Source organism: Postia placenta (assembly GCF_002117355.1).
Source record: "Postia placenta MAD-698-R-SB12 unplaced genomic scaffold POSPLAscaffold_24, whole genome shotgun sequence".
In the NCBI taxonomy this organism is placed as follows: Eukaryota; Fungi; Basidiomycota; class Agaricomycetes; order Polyporales; family Adustoporiaceae; genus Rhodonia; species Rhodonia placenta.
Window position 1 is genome coordinate 318,884 of NW_020169855.1, and position 19,345 is coordinate 338,228.

The window sequence follows — 19,345 nt, forward strand, 5'->3', positions numbered from 1 at the left end:
TACCCAATGAATGGATGTCGGGGAACAGCCGTTGTTGCGTTTTTGCCCGTCCCTCGTATGCATAAGTAAATGAGATACCTTGTTCAGCCAGCAAAGGAGACCCGTTTACGAGGCTTGACTTCTGTGGGGATATCTTTCTTGGGAAGAGAGCTGTCCGAGGATGTAGTCTTCCCCTGCTTCGCATGCTTTCGCTGCTTCGCTTTCTCTCTTTTAGCCCGTGCTGCCTCAGCTGCAAGAGACGCCTTTATATCTTTCTATAGCCTTACAATGAGGACAGAAAGCAGCGGTATTTACTAAGAAAGGCTTACCAGCTTTTGTTTCGAGTCTGATACGCTTGCTGTCTTTTTAGGCTTTGCAGCAGCGGCCTGCCATTGCATGTAAGAATTATGACGTTCTCCAGACTTGCGACACTGAATGCGCTGACCTGCGCGATTTGATGGTGTCGCTCAACCTTTTCGTGTGACTTGTCCTCTTGGGCCGTCGCGACTACCTCGGCCAATTTCAGTGCAGCATCCTGTGATGAGAATTATGTTCACGTCCGACGTCGATTTTCTTGGAGCCGTCGATATGATACTGACCTTGTCGTCCACGAAGTGCTTTGGCTTTTTGGCCCCCTTCTGCTTGATATCATTCTTGAGCGCCATATGTTTTTGCGACAAGCAGCGTTTGTTGCTACATCAGCTCCAGGCTAAGGCAGGATAAGGATGATCGAAAGCTGCTGGAAGCGGAATCGGTTCGCGCCTGCGGAATATTCGGTCACGTGGTGCGCGTGTCCACTCGCGACGCGAAATGTCGAACAGTGTCGCGACGACCTTTTCCCCGCCTTGTCACGCTCACTGCTAGGCAAGAATTTCCAGTACAGCAAACATATGAATGGTCCGCTCAACCTCAGGGAGAATTATGGAGCGACAAGAAGAGGAGGAGGAATCGGGGGAGCTATTCAACGCCCCTAGCACCAGCAACCACAGCAGTCGACCTACTCATGACAGACGCGAAGTGAGTCTTACGATTTTGATCGAGGAACGGGATCGATGATATGAGCAGGCAAAGCAAAACGACCAACTTTTCACGATCGGAGGAAGACCCGCTTATTTTCATATGTACTGCTCTGGGTACGGCTCACTCACTCCAGACCAAGTAGAAATATTAACCGCTAAAGTGACGGTAGGTCGTGTTCTCAGTGATATTGCAACTCCAACATTTGCTGAGAACGACGCAGGCCTATGGCGGGGCTGTCATCGACTCTGAACAAGATGCAGATACAATCGTAACGCAATATGCGGCCGTTGAACTACTACGTCGGAAATACTGGGACTCGCAAACAGTGTTTGTCGAGGATGCACAGTTTGTGCAAATGTGCATCAATTCTGGTCGATACGAAGAGCTCCTGCACAAACCCATGCGAAAGGGGATGGGGGGACAGTCCGGTGGCGTCAGGTGAATACCATATATGAGGCTCATTACAATCCCTGTTGAGTAACTTATGGAACGTCCTGCAGTCGGGTGGCATTTACAGCGGAAGACGACATGCATTTGTGCGAATACATTGCTTCTGTCATCCCAGATCAGGAAGCGGATGGGGGTCGATTTGGTCGAGAAATCTACCAACGCCTAGTGAGGTCGGCGGAGTTCGTACGTGGCCTCCGACGATAACGAATATGCGACATCCTGATCAATATGTCGACTAGTTTGCACAAAGGAAATGGGCCTTGCGGCATCCATGGTCGTCGTGGCAGCAACGCTACAAGAGCCGACGCCAGTATTTGGATCCCGTCATCGACCGATTAGTCGAGGAGAACCCTCCCCGTGCCGACGGGAAAGGTCTCTACGAGCGCAGCAGGGCGTTCAACCCAAAGCGGAAGTTACATATGGTGGGATCTGATGAGGACGAGGAAGAGGGTTCCGAAGATATAGAGTTGCAAGAGTTTGGGCCGTCTGTGCAGGGACGGCCAGAGGGCCACAGCGTGAGGGCTTTGTCTTTGCCACCCAAGAGAGCCAGACATACGGACGTAGGTCCTGCTCGACCGCGCGTATCCGCCGTGGAACAAGGTCGTACTATGCAGCGTTCCAAATCATTCACTCAGCACGACATCGTCAGACGGAATCCACTAGATTCAGATAGCGAGCCATTTGAATTGCCTAGTGACCCTACGGGGCCTGCTCACGATGTGCTAAATGTATTCGAGGAGTAAGCCCCTTCAATATCCGTCGTCTGATGGTGCATCCTAATTAGCCACTTTCTTCCAGTGCCTCCGGCGATATCCTGATCTTGAACGATGAGCCACCAAGCCCACAACTTGCTGGCCCATCTGGTACGCTACGGTCTCCATCTCCAACCCTGGTATCCCGGGAGCAGCGGCAGATGACAAGATCTCAAGGTGACAAAGGAAAGCGGAGACAGGATGGCCCATCTGTTTCGCACGCACCTTTCTCGCATCTTGACAGGCTCACGCAAGGACGAATTCCCGCGAGCTCTCAAGTGACGCTAGTTGGAACTGGTCCGACCCAGACTCGACGCGAAGCGACCCACTCTCGTGACAATGTTGGCGGCAGGCCAACTAACCTCTCGCACATATCGAATCAGAATGGGTCGGCCACAGAGCACGCCTCGGCATCGCGTATACGAGTCACCGGCGTAAATCCCCATTCATCCACTGGCAACCAGCAAGAGCACATTCATCCTGGACTGGCCGTGTTACCTGAGCCGCCTGCGAGAAAGAAGGCACACAGGAGCAAAAGGATCATGGTTGTCGACATGCCTCCGATTCCAGAATTGTTTCCTAGGGCTCAACCCGAACCTCGAGATGTGCACACGTCTATATCGCACCCAGGAGAGCAATTTGTGCCTCGAGCCCCCCGTCCTGCGTCTCCATCAGTCGACTTAGACGAGCAAGACAGGGGGGACGTTGTGCCAGCGGGGGAGGACATTCTGCCCCAAGTCGATGAAGACATGCAGGCCGGAGCCGAAGATGACGACATAGACGTCCCCGAGGGCACTGCGCTGCCAATAGGCGAGACTTATGAAGACGAGGAAGTGGAAGATCTGTTGAAGATCAGCAAGGGCTCTACCTACCCAAGTGCTGCATCATCCACATTGAACGAAAGACACCCCTTTGAGATTGATACCGACGAAGAGCTGGATAGCGACGATCAGCGTACGCGCAGTATGTTGCTGTCTGCGTCACTCAATGTCTCTCAAACTGTGGAAAGCATCCCCCGCATCAGTGCGAGATCCATACTTTCGTCGAGAGCACCTGTATCCGTTCATAGCGACGAGTCGGACGAAGAACCTCCTGTGCTGTCCTTCGTGTCCTCTGCGCGGAGAGCTTCGGCGCATAAGACACCGGCGTCGCAACCTCGCTTGTCGGCTGCCCCCGTCATCCGTCCTCCGCGCACATCTGGTGCATCAGCAGGATCTGTGCGCACGCCCGCGAACCTTAGCCGACGCACCGTGCAACGGACACCATCATCTGACACGGACTCGGTTCCGATGGCCGGCACGCGCGCCCGCGAAGTGAAGACGCTTAGGGAAGAAGAGCTCAAACGGACGCCTTACACGCCGCCCATGGGAACGAGGGCGGCTACATTGAGGCTACGAAATCGAGAGGTGCTCCGCACTGGGCCCAGTATACCGCGACAGCGATAAGTGCGGGCATTACGCTCTGTTTTCCCGTTAGTATATTATAATTAAACAGTGAATGAGTAAGTCATGGCCATATACTTGGACTGTTCCTTAACGAGAATGGGGTAAGCCAGAGTCTTATGGTCCCATTGATGGACCTTTTACAAATCTCACCCGTGTTCCCTAATTCTATTCACCATGAATCTCGATGATTACTCTTTGATGACCGTTGTCCATATGTAGCATATCTAGAGGCAAGCACTGGTGAGCCCTTCTGGCCGTCTTTACCGTAATTAGAAGCTCGTTGTCCGACTTCATGCCGATTGTCTGTATTGAACGCATTTGAAGCACGTATTCTGACAAAGCCTTACCACTGAAAGGAGACTATGAGCAAAGTACGGAACGGAAACCGGCATTTTGAGACTTGCATTGCTCCGTTGAGCTCAGAGCGTTTACGGATTCGGCAGGGAGCGCGGCCGACGAGGATGCCGCTCGGTCGGTGTAATTGTGGCGTGAAATGAACTGACACATTTATATATATAATATATATAAGATCTCTACCCCGGGCATGATAGCCTTCGGTGTTTCTCTCCCGGTCCCTCGGTCTTGCTCATCGTCGCTGATTGAGCCACGAACTTGACGAAGAGATTGCAGGTTATCATGTCTGCGACCGCCGCTGAACGTGAACCGCTCCTCCAGGCTCCGGCGGCTCAACCTGGCGCTGCTGCAGGAGCAGTGGTTCCTCCTCCTGGCACAAAACGCCACATACAAGTCGGGCCTTTGGAAATTTCGCGGTCGACACGTTATGGAATATTAGCGGGAATATGGGCGGGAACTTTTCTATCCGTGTGTACACTTTGAGCATAAGGGTATTCGACTGTGCTAAACTTTTTGGTCTATCTACATCCGACTGTTCCATGTAGTCGCTGAACAGTACGTCACTATATTTGACATCTGCTTGCATGTCCTTATTACCGCACCTACTTCAGCTACGCTCGTTGCTACTTGTGAGCTCACGCGACTCCATTCATGCCAGTCATGGTACTCATAACTTCAGTGTTACCGTCCATTTCTTCCGAGTTCAACAAGTCGCACCAGGCGCACTGGCTCGGAACCGCATATCTCCTCGCAACATGCACGTTCACGCCTCTGTACGGACGTTTATGCAATGTTATGGGCCGCAGAGGCGCCAACCAGATCGCTGTCTTCTTTGCAGCACTAGGCACCGTAGCGTGCGGTCTATCAGGGAATATGGAGACATTGATCGCCGCGCGATTCGTGAGTCAAATATTGCAACGATTAGCTTTGATGTGGCTGGTGTTAACTGCTCATAGCTGGGTGGTTTGGGCGGAGGTGGCATTTTCACGACCGCTACGTGGGTGAATTGGAAATCTAATCGAGTATATGTCTGACTTTGTGCCAGGATTATCACGAGTGATATGTACAGCTTGAGAGTATGCATGCATGTCAACATATGTGCATATAGCTGCTGATTATCTCGCATATATTCAGTCACGAGGACTTACTCAGGGGATTTCGTCCGTATTCAACAGTGTACGTACATTGGCCTATCTACGTGCTTCACAAGATACAGTCTAATTCAACCCTCCAGCTAGGAATGGGCCTTGGCGGACCTCTCGGAGGATTTATCAGCGATCGGTAGCTCTCAGGTAGTCCATACGTGCTATAACGGTCTTACAAATGATATTCCTGCAGATACGGCTGGCGTTGGGCTTTCCTTATACAGCTGCCCATATTCGCCGTCTCGTTCTTCCTGACATCTGTTAATCTGCGATACGTGACTCCAGTACGTGCGTCTGTTGTCTAGGTAATCAGGGAATGGCTGACAATCCCGGACGGTAGGGCAAAGGCAAGAGCACAAAGGATGTACTGAAGCGCATTGATTACGGCGGGAGCTTGACTCTTCTCGGCGCGGTCCGTCCAGCTACTTATGCGTACCAGTCTTCTGCTATAGCTCATAGCAGGTTCTCTCGGTTCTCATTTTCCTGAGCACACACTACAGCGAGGAGCAGCCGGTAAGTCTATCGCTCAAGTGTATCGTACCGCATCCTGACTAGGTGTCGTAATAATATGCAGTGGTCCTCCCCCTCCGTCTACGTCCCCGTCATTACCGCCGCAGCCTTCGCGATCGGTTTCGTCCGTTTTGAGCTGTGCATCGCGCCCGAGCCCGTGCTCGCGCCGTTCCTTCTGCGGGAACGCATTCCCGTACTCGTGGGCATCAGCAATTTCCTCGTCGCGCTATGCAACTTCACAGTGATGTATAACTTCCCGACGTGGTTCCAGACTGTGCTCCTCACGAGCGCAAGCGAAGCCGGTTTGTTCTTTTCGGACCGTAGTGGTAGAGTTATGCTGATGCGTAGGAGACGGAAAGGCGCCCACTTGATCCCTAATGGTATCTCTGTTTCGCTCGGCTCGCTATTCGCCGGGTACGTTATACGTTGTAAAGTGCGGCATGCACCGTTCCTGATCGTCGGCGCTGCACAGTTGGGCTATGCACCGAACAGGCAAATATCGACGCCTGAACCTAGTCTTCGGTCTGTTCCCCTTTGTAGCGGCTATTCTCCTCAGCATGATGCGCGAGGACTCGCCCCCTGCACAACTCTGGCTCAGCATCGTGCGTACGAGCAAAGAGATGTTTATATCATCTCAATGACGCTTGTCACAGATTCCTCTAGGCTTTGGAAATGCAGTCGTGTTGCAGACTATGTTAAGTAAGTCCCACATGCGGTGTCTGTCGTCTTGTAAACCTGCTCAAGGCAGCGTTCTAGTTGCCCTACTTGCGCATCTGCCGGGTAAGGATGCATGTCAATATATGAGTGAAGTATACCTCATGTATTTGCGTCTATAGAGTCATCAATGGCTGTGGGAACTGGCTTTGGCCAGCTATTCCGGGGCATCGGTCAGTTACAGCCCAGGATAAATCACTCAGATGAGACTCATGAATTTTCATCACATTCCAGGGCAAGTGGGCGGTGTAGCTATATCAGCCGCTCTCTTTCAGTCCGTTCTCAACTCGGAGCTTCACAAACGCATTCAGAGACCCAATGCTGACCAGGTGGGTCAACATCAGCGACGCTTGACCGTGATGCTCAAATGCTGCTGCCAATGAATAGTTGATTACGAAGATCCGCCACTCGGCTACGCTGGTCGCCAAACTCCCACCAGACCTGCAGCGTGCAGCCAGAGACTCATATGCCGTCAGCTTGCGCGCAGTATTCCTCATGGCAGCTGGCTCGACGTTCCTCGCATACTGTGCTCGCCTTGCGGTTCGTGATGCTACGCCCTCTTGTGAACCTGCGCTCACTGTGCAATGTATCGCGGCCAGATACCCGACAAAACCCTCGATTCGACCCGTCCTAGGGGCCGCTCTGTCAGCGCCGCGGCGGCAGCTGAGCCTCGCACAGCAAGCCCTGTCACAAACGAGAGTCCCCTTGACAGCGATGATGAGCATAGTGCTGAGGCGGATGATGACATGCCCGCTCTGAGGACAGCTGACTGGCGCCCCAGACGACTATCAACGTATGAATCTTCGGAGAGTTATATGGACCTCGAGAGCGATGTCATTGGGGGATCGGCCCGTAAAGGACGTAACGAATGAGGACTTTCGCCGACTTCTAACATCTGGCACTTCCGGCGAGTGATTTCCCAAAACAGCTGTTCGTCCAATTACACACGATGTAGCCATAGACATCGCCCAGTCTGCGCAGCACAAATACAAATTGGTGCTCCTTTACTGCTGTAGTTAATCTTCTCGTACTTGCACGCATCAAAGGTACGCCTGGCGAACGCAGTCATCAACACTGACGAAGCAATCAGTTCATACATGAGCGTTGCTTACGGCGGCATTTGGTGGACTTGCGACACCCCCTAATCTACAAACATGAGTTAGTCCTGCGAATAGTTCCTCGTCACGACGTGATTACTTACACGTTCAGCGGCCAGGACGTGAAGAAAAACGTGTATCTCCCTGTCTCTGCGCACACTTTCGATAGCGCCTCCAGGTCGAAGAATTCACCTATTGTAAATATCAGCTTCAGGCGTACAGTATGAGAAGGTGAGATGAGCCGACCGATTGGCATGCCGAACAAGCTAGTTGATCATCAGCGAGCCGCCAGAGGCATGCAGAGTGGAAGAACATACCCAAGAATAGTCTAGCAAGAACCAGGTTAGTCCTTTGTATGTGAAACTGAGATTCTACGTACCTCATGAAGAAAATGGCCCGGCCCATCTGCAGGCCAACGCTATGGGCAGAAACGTGAATATGAATCTCACTGCATTACACAAACAAACGCATACCTCAATTGCAGGTTGGTCAGAGGCGATTGCTGCGAAGTGATTGTTCCTGGACGCGGATTCCAGTCATCAAGATCAGCTTCCTATGCTGCAGGTCACCTACCAAAGGAATCGCTTCATGTCTTCTGTCTGGTCAATACCAGCCCTACCCATGCGTCAGCATATCCAGAGGACGGCACATCTGCAGCATCACTCACAATGTCTCTGCCTTGCTGCCGAGATCATCCCGTTGTTCTTGGGAAGCGGCGAACCACTTCTGCAAATAGCCAACGCGGAGGAGGAGGATATCTCCTTGCTGGAAGCTGACACCCTGCTTCTTCGCACAATCCTGCAGCACATCTACAGAGATGCCATACGTCTTCCATGGATCGTATGGAAGCGGGTCTCCCGAAGCCGTGTAGTACTGCACGATATCCAGGAGGACACCACGACCAACGATACCATGCTGGGCCCAGTCTGACACATGAATGTCGATTCGCACTGCCCCATATCTCGTGCATCGTACTCACTGTGAATGCCATACTTGATGGCCTCCGGGTCTATGTCGTCGGGTCCCTTCAGAAACAGCTCGCCGCGTGGAATGGCCTCGGTACGAGTGCTACAAATATTCGCGACATTAAATGAGTACCCCCCCAAGCAAACACACACACAGCGACTTACTTCCCGTAGAACACGCCATGCTCGAGGAGACCAAAGTGTCGCAGTCCATCCCATTGTGAACCTGATTGGGTGTTCTACAAAAGGGTAATATATAGGTATGTATATGCGGACTCCCAGGAAGTTGAAGTCATACGATGTGCAGAGCGTCGTCGTTGACGGCGGGTCCCTTTGCCCAGATCTTGTGCTGCGGTGTTTGACGACCGAAATGAGGCTACGGAGGACCCGACCTCGGCTCAGACAAACTCGACAGTCAATGACCAAAACATACCTTACTGGGGAAATTGACGGGCCTGCAATTAATTGACATAAGCGCTGTCCTTCAAAGAGCAGACAGCATTTCCTGGACTCACCAATTGAGGCAGACAGTCTTGCCCAATCTGCAGGATTACGTGCTCGTGAGCTCGCCCCAACAGGACCCGCGTCGCTACCGTGCACTTACTTGATCTCTTTGGCAGCTTCTTTGACTACTTCTTCGGTCAACAGGTTAATTGTGCCTAGCTGATCATCCTTGCCCCAAACATCCCAAGCGCAACCTGTGAAGTTGTGATACTTGGGGAGCTCGTCGAAGGCCGGCAGCTGCTTCAGGTTGGGGGCCATGTTTGAGCGCGACGAGATATCTCTTGTCCCTGACCCACATACCACCATTCTTATGTCTCATCTCACGCGGAGCAGCGTCGGAACGATCCTGCCGGACACGACCACACTCCACTGCTATGGGAGGTTCAGCTGACCTTCTCGATCACAAGATGGAAGGCTAGTAGTATACATTCGCGGGAAGGTGCGGACACCACAAAGTGGAGGATATACATCTACAAGATGACTGAACTCTAGAGACACATGAATAATTAGAAGCACTGGACCCATAACCGTCGAGGCCTGTACCGTATTTCAAACACCATACCCCAAGTCCTTGGCACCCATATGGATCCCTGTCACCCGCGTATGAAGGGGTGCGTGAGTGCCTCTTTAGGTGTAATCCTTTTCGCGGGATCAAGGGCGAGGCACTTGTCAAGGAGATCGATAAACGACGCTAGAAGCTTGCCTTCGTCATCCTTGAGTTTGATGGAAGTAGAAGGCATCAACCGCTGGCGGAGGTCTTTAAGAGGCGCAGTCATGTGGACTTGACGGACCACATCCTGCAGCCGACGCAAAAAGAATAAGCGCATGGGAAGCAAACAACAGAAAATAGCTCACAGCTCCTGTCACGCGGTCCATCTCGACACTCTGGAATGCACCCAAGTCGTCGAAGTACAGACTACCGAACTTCGCCCTTTTGATCAACTTCGAGTTGAAACGGCCCTTGAGTTCCATCATGAGGAGGAGCATCTGGTTGTTTGACCGACCCGGGAAGAGAATCTTGCCAGTGTACAGTTCGTATAGCGTACACCCAATTGACCAGATATCCAACGCAGGGTCGTATGGGACGCCTAGGACTGCGATGACGTCAAAACCGGCCCAACTCAAGCGAAGCCCGAGACGACTCACTGATCTCCGGAGCCCGATAGAATCGACTAACGAGATAGGGCGTGATCTCATTTTCCGACGCGTCTGACGCTGAGCCTAGATCACACAGCTTGAGCAGTGTCTTCTGTTCATTCACCTGTGGATCTCTGTGAGCGAGATCGATTAAGCTCAGACGAATGACGTACAAGGATGTTATCGGGCTTGATGTCTGCATGCATAATGTTGCATTTCCGCAATAGACCCATAGCAAGGAACAACTGATGCGCGTATGCGCGAACGGCCTTGATGTTCAGGCCGACGTCCTTACCGAAACGTTTCACCACGTCTCGGAGATTCATGCTGCACCACCGGTCAGATTGAGGTAGAAGACACGAACTCTTTGCACTTGTGCTCACCTAAGCGACTCAAAGACTAAACAGAGGTGACCGCGATGCTCGAATGTTCGTTCAAGACGTACGATATGCTTCTTGTCTTCAGGATCTGCCTGCTTCAACTTGTAGAGAATCTGTGCTTCCTTCGTACCCGCCTTGTACCTGCGGGACATGTTAGGACGTCCCCACTCTGGGATGATGTCGAACACACATTGATTCCTGGCATCGCACAATCTTGATAGCAACCTCCTTGCCAGCCTCCCCAACTTCGCCTTGCAGTACACGAGCTCTAACGACGTTGGCAAACATACCCTTGCCGAGGGAAGAGAATACCTGATATCGTCCACCATCGAGTTGCTCTCCTAATATGATTTGATAGTATCCTTCTGAGTCAGCGGCAGAGTCCAGCGTTGTTGTGATCAGTGCAGGTGCAGTAGGTTTCTACAACATGTTCTGAGAATAGAGCGATGGACCACAGAAATGTCACATACGATGACTCGCTTGATCTTCTTGACCTTCTTCTTATCTGTCGTTGCAATTGCGAACATGTCATCGACATCTTCCTCTTCCTCCTCTTCCTCTTCGACTACTTGCACGGCTTCAGCGGGTTCTTCTTTCACGCCAAGCACACGCCTTTGTTCGTCCTCGCGGCGATCAAGACTGGGATCATAATCAGCAGCGAGCATTTGGTCATGAGTGCCGTCCTGTGACGATTCTTTCCGCGCTTCCTCCTCTTCTTTCGCCAATGAAAATATCGCGGGAGTTGGTGACGCCGTCAGCGACTCACGCTTGCCTGGGTATATCATTTAGGATATACGAGGGCCAACTGTAAGAACCGCTTACCATCGCCATCGAGAACGAGGCTGCGGTCGTGATCAAATATAGCAGGCGTTCCGATAGTGCTGTGAGACTGAGATATGGTGTTAGAAACAGTAGGGGAGTCGGGAGGCGGCTCGACCGCACTGCTAGGTCCTGGACTGGGCGAAACACCTTGACTGGGAACTGAGCTAGCGACGCCGGCGTACTTCGCTAGGATTGCTTGTCGTCTTGCTCTGCGTGCCGCGAGCGTCTGCTCTACCGGCGGCGGCGAAGAGGGCAATTCGAGTTCCATATCATGCACTGCTACGGGCTTGGGCGGAGGAGAGCGCCCTCTGGCCGATGCTGAATGCATTGGACGGCCATCCCCAGAAACTTTCGGAAGTGGGGAAAGGCTATGTCTGGGCGAAATCCTGTGCCGACACAACTCGTCAGCACGAAGGATACAAGGTGTAACCGCACATGGCTCACGACACTCACTCGCCCTCTTCTTTCTCGTCATCATCTCTCCGGGTTGAGCTATGACCGTTGACGTGGGCGCGCCCGTTTGCGGACCCGTTCGGACGGGTGTCGCGCGGTGCAGGGGAAGTCCGCCGCCTCACGTCTGACCGCCGCCCATCGTCTCTCCGTGAGTGATAGTCGCGATCGCGGGCTCTGTCCCGGTCATCGCGCCGGTCCTTGTAGTCGCTGCTGCGTCTATGCTCATCCCTGCCGCCGGCACGGTAATCGCTGCTATGCCTCGGCCGCCTGTCGCTCTCCCGTCTATCAATACTTCTGTCTCTCTCTCGTCCACCCGTACGACTCCTGTTCCGGGGGGACCACACGTCCTCTCTCTCCCGCAACCTCTTGTGAGGTTCTGTCCCATGGCTTCCGTCCCAGGCGCGCTTTGACCCTGAGTGCATGTTAGTCATCTTTAAGACGATAGATTTTGGTTTACGGGGCACCGCACGATGGAAAATGGGAGATGAGACACTGTAGGCTCGTCGTCGACACCGTCGACGCAATGGAGAGAGTCAAAGTGTAATACGGACTCCGATGGGTGGTTATCGGTGTACCTTGAAAGTCCGATATGGCTATGCATAACGACTCCGCTCGCAGATAATGGAGCTCCGACACAACTCCGCTCGCCGGGTGGCTGGAAAGCAGCTGAAAGCCTTGGTTCCAAACGTTGTGAAACCTCCGCAATGCATGCTACCTGCAACTAGAGTATCCACTGCTCAGGCTTCTCGAGTTGTGCTGCAACAGAAATAGAAACCTCAGCATGTTCCCGCTGCGAATGCGGCCTCGTTTGAATGGCTTCCACACTGGCGGACTTGTGTTATCTGGTCTGTGGTCTGCAACATATGCTCTTACATCAAGGCTGCACCTCGATAGTGACGAGGATACTGAACGTAAGGCACGGCTTAGGACGGTACGGACAACGCAAGCAAGTGCGTTAGCTAAGGAGAAATCTCTGGACCAATTCAGTCTCGCACGGTCAGTGGACATCGGTTCCGTGCTGCGCAAGTATGAGCAGACATACATCCCTGACAAAGAAACGGGCATCTCGAGATACGATATTGTGCAGTTTGCAAGGTGCGCAGCACCCGTAGGAACGAGCTACACACAGCTTTACGGAACGATGACAGCAACAATCCCATTGAGGACGATCACGCAGAGGCCATCCTGCCCGTGCCATCTGGCTTCTGGTCCTTCTTTGCTGTTCTTGATGGACACAGTGGCTGGGAAACCAGTGCATGGCTTCGCGAAAACCTGATACCCGCGACCAGCGGCGCCCTCGCCGACATATACCAAGCTCACCGCCCCCCCGCGCCCTCCGACGCCCGCCCTCTGCCCGCCTCCGCGGAAATCGACCAATCAATCAAGGATACCTTTAAACGCCTAGACGATGACATTGTGCACCGCGCCGTCGAGCAGGTCTTCGCCGCCGGCACGCGCACCGCCGCGGCGAGACTTCTTGCTCCCGCGTACGCCGGCTCTTGTGCGCTCCTCGCTTTTTACGACTCTCACACGCGCGTCTTGCGCGCTGCGCTCGCGGGCGACTCACGCGCCGTGCTCGGACGGCGCACCGTGGACGCGCGCGGTCGCCCCGCGTACGCGGTACACGTCCTCACCGTCGAGCAGGACGGACACAACCCTGCGGAAGAGTACCGCCTGAACGCGCAGCACCCCGGCGAGGCGGTCGTCGTGAACGGGCGCGTGCTCGGTATGGGCCCCTCGCGGGCGTTCGGCGACGCACTGTTCAAGTGGACCAGGGACGTGCAATGGAAGCTGAAGCAGTCGTTCCTCGGCCGCACTCCCCGGGCGAACGTGAAGACGCCACCGTATCTGACCGCCGAACCCGAGGTCACGTCTTTTGAAGTGGAGCCAGGAGATTTCCTGATACTGGCCACAGATGGGCTATGGGAGTGTCTGTCTAGCCGCGAGGCGGTTGGGTTGGTCGGCTTGTGGCTGGAGAGCCAAAAGGGTCCTCTACCTCAAAGTGATACATCATCTGTTATGCCGAAAGACCTGCCTGTCCTAATTGAGGACGACGAAGATGCTCCTGTAGAAGAGTCTACAGTGAGACACCGTCAGTGGGGTGCCGAGAAGCGATTTGCTAACGCGGACGGGAACGCTGCTACACATTTACTGCGGAACGCATTAGGTGGCGCGGATCAGGATCTTACCGCTGCAATCCTCAGCCTGAGATCGCCACGCTCGAGGACTTTCATGTAAGTCTCTTTGTCGTCTTTCGCTGCATGGTGGACTCACCATTACTATGAAAGAGACGACATTACCGCTGTCGTTGTGTTCTTCGGGGACAATCCAGGGCCACCGTCAAAGGACTAGCCCCTTCCCGTCCTGCGTCTTGACTGCACGCCACCGAATACCAGTCGATCAACTCGCGATCGCCGATCATTCGCGCTGAATTAGCGATCACATACAGTTCGGAACCGCGTATTTTCGCAACCTCGTCCTTCGACCTGTGTACAAAGTATTCCAATTATTTGGTCCCGCATACTGTTCACCAACTTTTGATAGTCATGAAAGTGTTTCAGAATGGGCCGCTGAGGACTCCCCGATTATAATTGCCTATCTGCCTCAATTTTGATTGACAAGATCTTCTCGCAAGACAAAATTCCGTTATCCCCCATATCAATTTATGGCAGCTCCGACCTTCGTCTCAGTTGCGGGCACTCGGTGGGCTGACATCAAAATTACGATGTAAAGCTGTGATACTCGTATCGTAGAGGACACATGCCACTCTCTGTTCTGTCGTTCTTCAGTGCGAGTGATGGCTGGTTTTGGAGCCACAATAAGTCACATATCGCTTACCTTGTAGGGTTATGACAGGTTGTTGTCAGAGAGTTGTTCGGTATCCGGACAATATCGCGATCAGCGCGGCATGGATCCAATCTGCGTGTGCGAGTGGCAGCTCACATCCTGTACTCCGCTGTGTTCGCCTGTGCCCAGATGCTTTGAAAACAAGCACTGCAGTTTGGATATCTGCTGCTTTTTGTTCGGTACTACTTTCAGCAAGCCTGTGCACTGCGGAAGCCTCGGCGGTCACGAACTCACGGCGACAGTTGCCAAATCCGTATCCAACAAACCAAGCGCGCCTAACGGTGCCATTGTATCTCATTGCCGTGCGTTGTGTTCGCCTGGGGCGGTGACGACGAGTATCCTGGCGACTTTGCCGAGAATTGCGTTCAATATGCAAATAAGTTGCCCTTGGTGCGGTGCCGTGTGGGACTTGAAGCGAAGATGGGCGGACGCTGTGTGGCCACGTGAGCGTCTGGGCGGCCATATAGTTCCAATTCGGCGGAAGTGGCGAGACTCATCAACTCACTTCCCATTGTACTCGCACTGGCATTGTCTCTCCAGCCCATCCTTCACGTCTCATCATCACCCCTGCCTGACGACCGCAGCGCCGCAGACGGTATAAACGCGCCGCTCTCTGTCTTCACAGCGACACAGTAACAGGACAGCAGTCCTTCCACACGTCCTCGAATCTGAGCACCGGCGGAAACTTGCAGGATTTGCGCACCAGCCCATCGTAGACCCACTCGAACCGTCATAGCATGGCAGCCGCACCCTCGCGCCATTTCCGCACCCTGCAGCCGTCGCCCATAGTGTCTGCCCAGTCGTCCTGGTCGCGCATCCCCAACAAGAACCTCTCGGCCGCCGCCGCCTCAGCGCACAACCGCGCCGCACTCGCTGCCCGCACGACGCCCGCATCGGTGTCCGCATCCTCGCCCGTCGAGCGGCAGTATCTCACGAGCGGCCGTCGCGCACCACCACCGCCGCCGTCGCGCCGGCGCATCGCGTCCGTCACGTCCCCCCTCGCGGGCGACGACCCCTTCGCAGACGGCCCGCTCGAGCTGCAGATGCAGTTCCTCGCGCCCGAGTCTGCATACGTGCCGCGCTCGCTCATCGCCTCGCGCACGCGCGTCATGGCGCACACGATCCCCGCGCACGAGATACCGACGCCCGGCCTCATCCACGAGTCCACACCACGGCCGGGCATGCTGCACATGTCCCGCGCAACAGCACCACCGCCCTGCTTCGATCCCCCGATGGTCGTGCGGAACCCCGCGCCGCTCGCGAGGGGGCGGCTCGTGGCGAGCGTCCTGCTCAACCGTCGATGTGGGCGGCCGTTGTCTAGACGACTCAGTATCCCTGGCGAGGATCGGACGTATGTCCCCAGCGCGCTCTCCCATGTGGTCGAGCTCGAAGCCTGATTGTAGCCGCCGCATCGTCAAGCCTCGCACACAAGGTCGCCATATCATATTTGCATTTGCGTGTACAGTCGAATCCACCGTTCATTCTGTTTTTCCTGGCTATATACCATCACTCATCCTCCCCTTCCCCGCTCTGACACAAGCAGTCTGTCTCTCGTTCCAATCGGGTCTTTGTTGTTCACTCTAGCCGCACATACCCTGTAATTGTCGTAGATTGTTCTCACCGCATCTTTCGCTCGCACGTATACTTATGGCCTGTCTGTACCAAGTCTTGGTTCCTGAACATCGCTTTCTGTTGTCGTCTGTCTAGCAATGGATACCTTTCCTGGCATGAATCTGTAAATTGGCGTAAGAGCTCTGGTCCTACGTTGGGGCGTCGACAATATTCAGTTGCCAATGACGAGACGAAGCGGAAAGAGCCAGGCGGTCAAATCGTATACCTAATGCCTCAACCTATTTCAAATGACTGCAGCAGCTCCGAGTCATACGACATCTGCGTGAAACTAGAAGAAGCAGAAGCGGCCAACTCATGCGTTGTAGCAGTCACACGTCCACAAAGCTCAAGCGATGTCCTGTGCGCCTCGATACTCGCTCAGAGAGCTGAACGGACGTCCCGCTGTGATCCTGTACTTACCGAAGGATGCTCTTGGCGTGCAACTCGAGTACTTGAACTGGACAGATTTGTCCTCGCACTGCACAACGCCCGAAGGACTCACCATGCGGTGCTTGCTGTGTACGACATCCCGCCTTGATGCTCACGATCAGAACCTGAGGGCGATTCTCCCGGGTGTGCCTGAGCCTCATGGGACACCGAGGACATACCTCCAGAAGATGATGTCAAGCCCCGAGAACCCCATATCAGATTGTATGACACAGCCCTGAAGACGCATCTGGTGCTTGGTGTTGCTCCAGACACGAATAGAGTCGGAACTAACCTGCGCAGACCACGGCTCTTGAGTCACACCCCACAGCCCGAGTTCGCTGCGATCTTGTAGCTACACGAATGTGTTAGGAGCTCTGGAGGCTCCGAAAGTGGCGACTCGAGGCTGCGAGAATGTAGTAGCCCGTACAAACATGAAATGAAATCCCAACCGTGTGCTGCGAGGTCTCTCATCGCTCAGTATGATACGCCGTGGTTTGCCTTCTAGAATCGAGACTTGAATACCTAGTTGCGTGGATCTCTGACGCCTAAAACGGATTGTCATGGCGGAAAGGCCCACTGTATAGTGTCTCAATAGAATCAGTTTTATCATTAGGTGTTCGCGGTACTGTTCCGAAGCCATACACGAGGTTTGAGGAATATAATGTGACGTCCCTTCGTGTCAAGCAACCTTCTGACGCTTGGCTATGGTCATGGAGGGCGTCCCATCTAGAAACTTTTAGCCATCCAGAAATGTCCACGTTCAGAGAAAGCACTTGCCGGTGTTTGTCTTGACTTCCAGATATTCTGATAACCTTCTCGCCGGAAGCATTGTCTTTCGACGAAGGGGAAGACGGGCAATCTGCAGACCTCCGACGCTTGTTACCTTGATGAGGTGGTGGTGCTGCGTCTTCAAGGCATAGCGCAATGACCTCTCGCTCTGCGGTCCTTTCTTCAAAGAAGTCGGAATCATCGGAAAAGTAGTCTTCTGATCTCGGCAGGACTTTGTCTTCGTCGAAGGTCTGCATCGGTTCCGCAGGATGGCCATACGCTTCCGCGAGCATACGCAACAGGCGTTCTCGCTGCTAAAAGCCAACATGTGCTTGTTCGCGCACCGCCTGCACCCGTGGCTGTTTTGCCGGCCTTCCGGGAAGCCCATTTCTCTCCTGGCATACACATTAGAGTGGTGGCATGCCTCGTGGACTGGTGCCGAACACACCTTCTTACGGCGCCCAGGCCTGCCAGGTGCCTTCGGATCCGGTGTTCTGCAATGAGCCATCTGCTTGCGCAAATCCAAGCGTGGGTGCATCGCCTGCGTGGCGGATATCCTCTGCGAGAACCTAGCATGTTGTATGAGCACGTCACAAGGAAGGTTCCCAGATAAGCGGGTCCTTACGCCTTGTCCGTCAGGTTGAAAGGCCCATGTGGGAGGCGGCGTCGCTAAGATTGGGGTATAGACCTTAAACCTCCCCTGCGAGAGCATTATAACAGGGCGCTCCGTACGGGAGACCCTACCCGCACATAATTGCTTCGGATCTATCTCCTTAGTGTATGGCTCCCCTATGAGCAAGTCCGTTGAGTCGTTTGATAGTCCTCGAGGATAACATACACACCAATGATGTGGCTAGGGTCATACATTCCCGCACGAGCGAGGCGATCGTTCAGCTCTGCTGGAACATATACGCACTGCTTGTGATAGACCAGCACGGATTCGGATAGGTAGCGTTGGTTCGATATGTCGTTGAATGCAAAGGGATTTTCGGAGTTTGGGATGTTCGCAACCCGGATGAGATACTGTTGCGATGTCCACCTGGACATGTATGATTGCAGAGTAGATACAAACTGGGAGAAGAGCACATCATCTCTGCATACGTCCGATGCCGGCATTCCTGGGTGGATGCCGAGGCTGTACACGACGTCGTGGCTAAGATGGCGGCCGAAGCCGTTAAACGCTCGTTGCTCGTCGCTCAAATGTTTGACAATCGGTAGATGTCCGCTTCCGGAACCGTCCAGGACTTCAGCACGCCACCGATGCACTTCTTCGATGGCGGCTGACGTCTCATCTATCCAGTCTGGTCCTTGCTGTGGACTCCAGATGTCGTGCCAATGCTGCAAACATGTGGTGAGTGAAATCGGACATGGGTCACAAATGTCGATATACTTCACCTCTGCGCCTGGGATAACGTCTTCCTCTTTCCAGTGGCGGTTCAAGGAAATCACGTGTATTGTCACTAGACGAGCAAAGTCAACCAGTACGAACGCAAGATCCTGGCATTCAACCGCTGCTAAAACATTTAAAGTATGCTTCTGTGTCTTTCGAAAGCCCGAGGTAATAAAGCGAGGCGGCAGAAGAAATGAACGTGGCTGGTCTGCATGCATCTTGTCAGCATCGGTATCCTCAATATGGTTGGAGACAAGTTCCTCATAGTCTTCATATTACATTGCGACGAGAGAAGCCCCCTGCCCGAACTTAATACGAAAACTGTGCTAGAAAGCGATAGATCATGAGCAAGAAAACAGTGATATGTGGATTTCAAAGCACTTACATGACCGCAAGCAAGGAAGAATTCACGGCCTCGAGCCTTACATATAATTTCTCCATCTTGGAGTGGTTTGTGGAGATAACTCCAGGGCCGATCTGCGCTCTTGCCCACAACATGAGAGTGCGGAACGTAGTTCTTGCAGATATAATCTTGCTCTTCTTCATAGCCTTTCATATGAGTTGTGCAAGTTG

At 53.5% G+C, this 19,345-nt stretch overlaps 7 protein-coding genes across 7 annotated transcripts; 4 read left to right on the forward strand and 3 right to left on the reverse strand.

Moving 5' to 3' along the window:
- Positions 1–267: 267 nt before the first annotated feature.
- POSPLADRAFT_1050825 (hypothetical protein) lies at positions 268–3,646 on the forward strand (the record flags this gene model as incomplete). Its single annotated transcript, XM_024480076.1, has 9 exons — positions 268–286; positions 595–687; positions 893–996; positions 1,045–1,164; positions 1,220–1,437; positions 1,500–1,632; positions 1,689–2,188; positions 2,248–2,312; positions 2,457–3,646. 9 exons carry the CDS (start codon positions 268–270, stop codon positions 3,644–3,646), a joined length of 2,442 nt encoding a protein of 813 aa, XP_024333105.1.
- Positions 3,647–4,660: 1,014 nt separating this feature from the next.
- Positions 4,661–7,241, forward strand: POSPLADRAFT_1062802 (hypothetical protein; the record flags this gene model as incomplete). Its single annotated transcript, XM_024481558.1, has 17 exons — positions 4,661–4,900; positions 4,957–4,997; positions 5,046–5,076; positions 5,135–5,176; positions 5,235–5,281; positions 5,339–5,429; positions 5,486–5,557; positions 5,608–5,658; positions 5,720–5,957; positions 6,015–6,069; positions 6,128–6,257; positions 6,309–6,354; positions 6,412–6,435; positions 6,492–6,542; positions 6,604–6,698; positions 6,757–6,909; positions 6,969–7,241. The coding sequence occupies 17 exons, from the start codon at positions 4,661–4,663 to the stop codon at positions 7,239–7,241; spliced, it is 1,680 nt and encodes a 559-aa protein (XP_024333106.1).
- Positions 7,242–7,409: 168 nt separating this feature from the next.
- Positions 7,410–9,193, reverse strand: POSPLADRAFT_1062803 (hypothetical protein; the record flags this gene model as incomplete). The annotated part of the gene is made up of 15 exons (XM_024481559.1): positions 7,410–7,421; positions 7,482–7,515; positions 7,571–7,658; positions 7,713–7,732; positions 7,784–7,794; positions 7,846–7,884; positions 7,940–7,985; positions 8,040–8,081; positions 8,134–8,392; positions 8,446–8,534; positions 8,597–8,670; positions 8,730–8,807; positions 8,865–8,886; positions 8,947–8,973; positions 9,036–9,193. 15 exons carry the CDS (start codon positions 9,191–9,193, stop codon positions 7,410–7,412), a joined length of 999 nt encoding a protein of 332 aa, XP_024333107.1.
- A 118-nt stretch (positions 9,194–9,311) lies between these two features.
- On the reverse strand, positions 9,312–11,560 carry POSPLADRAFT_1175370 (hypothetical protein). Its single transcript, XM_024488347.1, has 8 exons — positions 11,291–11,560; positions 10,905–11,219; positions 10,643–10,872; positions 10,456–10,593; positions 10,246–10,399; positions 10,082–10,196; positions 9,791–10,029; positions 9,312–9,732 (listed from the first exon to the last, which is right to left on the reverse strand). The coding sequence occupies exons 1-8, from the start codon at positions 11,540–11,542 to the stop codon at positions 9,529–9,531; spliced, it is 1,647 nt and encodes a 548-aa protein (XP_024333108.1). The 5' UTR covers positions 11,543–11,560; the 3' UTR covers positions 9,312–9,528.
- A 385-nt stretch (positions 11,561–11,945) lies between these two features.
- Positions 11,946–12,137, forward strand: POSPLADRAFT_1050829 (hypothetical protein; the record flags this gene model as incomplete). Its single annotated transcript, XM_024480077.1, has 1 exon — positions 11,946–12,137. The coding sequence occupies one exon, from the start codon at positions 11,946–11,948 to the stop codon at positions 12,135–12,137; it is 192 nt and encodes a 63-aa protein (XP_024333109.1).
- Positions 12,138–12,508: 371 nt separating this feature from the next.
- On the forward strand, positions 12,509–14,079 carry POSPLADRAFT_1050830 (hypothetical protein; the record flags this gene model as incomplete). Its single annotated transcript, XM_024480078.1, has 3 exons — positions 12,509–12,723; positions 12,840–13,961; positions 14,016–14,079. The coding sequence occupies 3 exons, from the start codon at positions 12,509–12,511 to the stop codon at positions 14,077–14,079; spliced, it is 1,401 nt and encodes a 466-aa protein (XP_024333110.1).
- Positions 14,080–15,090: 1,011 nt separating this feature from the next.
- On the reverse strand, positions 15,091–19,318 carry POSPLADRAFT_1068194 (hypothetical protein; the record flags this gene model as incomplete). Its single annotated transcript, XM_024482279.1, has 12 exons — positions 15,091–15,295; positions 15,325–15,967; positions 16,292–16,296; positions 16,688–16,739; positions 16,907–16,966; positions 17,727–17,777; positions 17,831–17,876; positions 18,221–18,421; positions 18,455–18,720; positions 18,778–18,893; positions 18,972–19,032; positions 19,199–19,318. The coding sequence occupies 12 exons, from the start codon at positions 19,316–19,318 to the stop codon at positions 15,123–15,125; spliced, it is 1,794 nt and encodes a 597-aa protein (XP_024333111.1). The 3' UTR covers positions 15,091–15,122.
- Between the last annotated feature and the right edge of the window lie 27 nt (positions 19,319–19,345).

What these genes read in the sequence shown, in the direction of transcription:
- POSPLADRAFT_1175370 (XM_024488347.1), bottom strand. Translation starts at nt 11,542, where the DNA reads ATGGAACTCGAATTGCCCTCTTCGCCGCCGCCGGTAGAGCAGACGCTC. An exon ending in TCGTATGTGACATTTCTGTG is followed by an intron (nt 10,873 to 10,904) that starts GTCCATCGCTCT and finishes AACATGTTGTAG; the next exon opens with AAACCTACTGCACCTGCACT. An exon ending in TCAAGCCCGATAACATCCTT is followed by an intron (nt 10,197 to 10,245) that starts GTACGTCATTCG and finishes AGAGATCCACAG; the next exon opens with GTGAATGAACAGAAGACACT.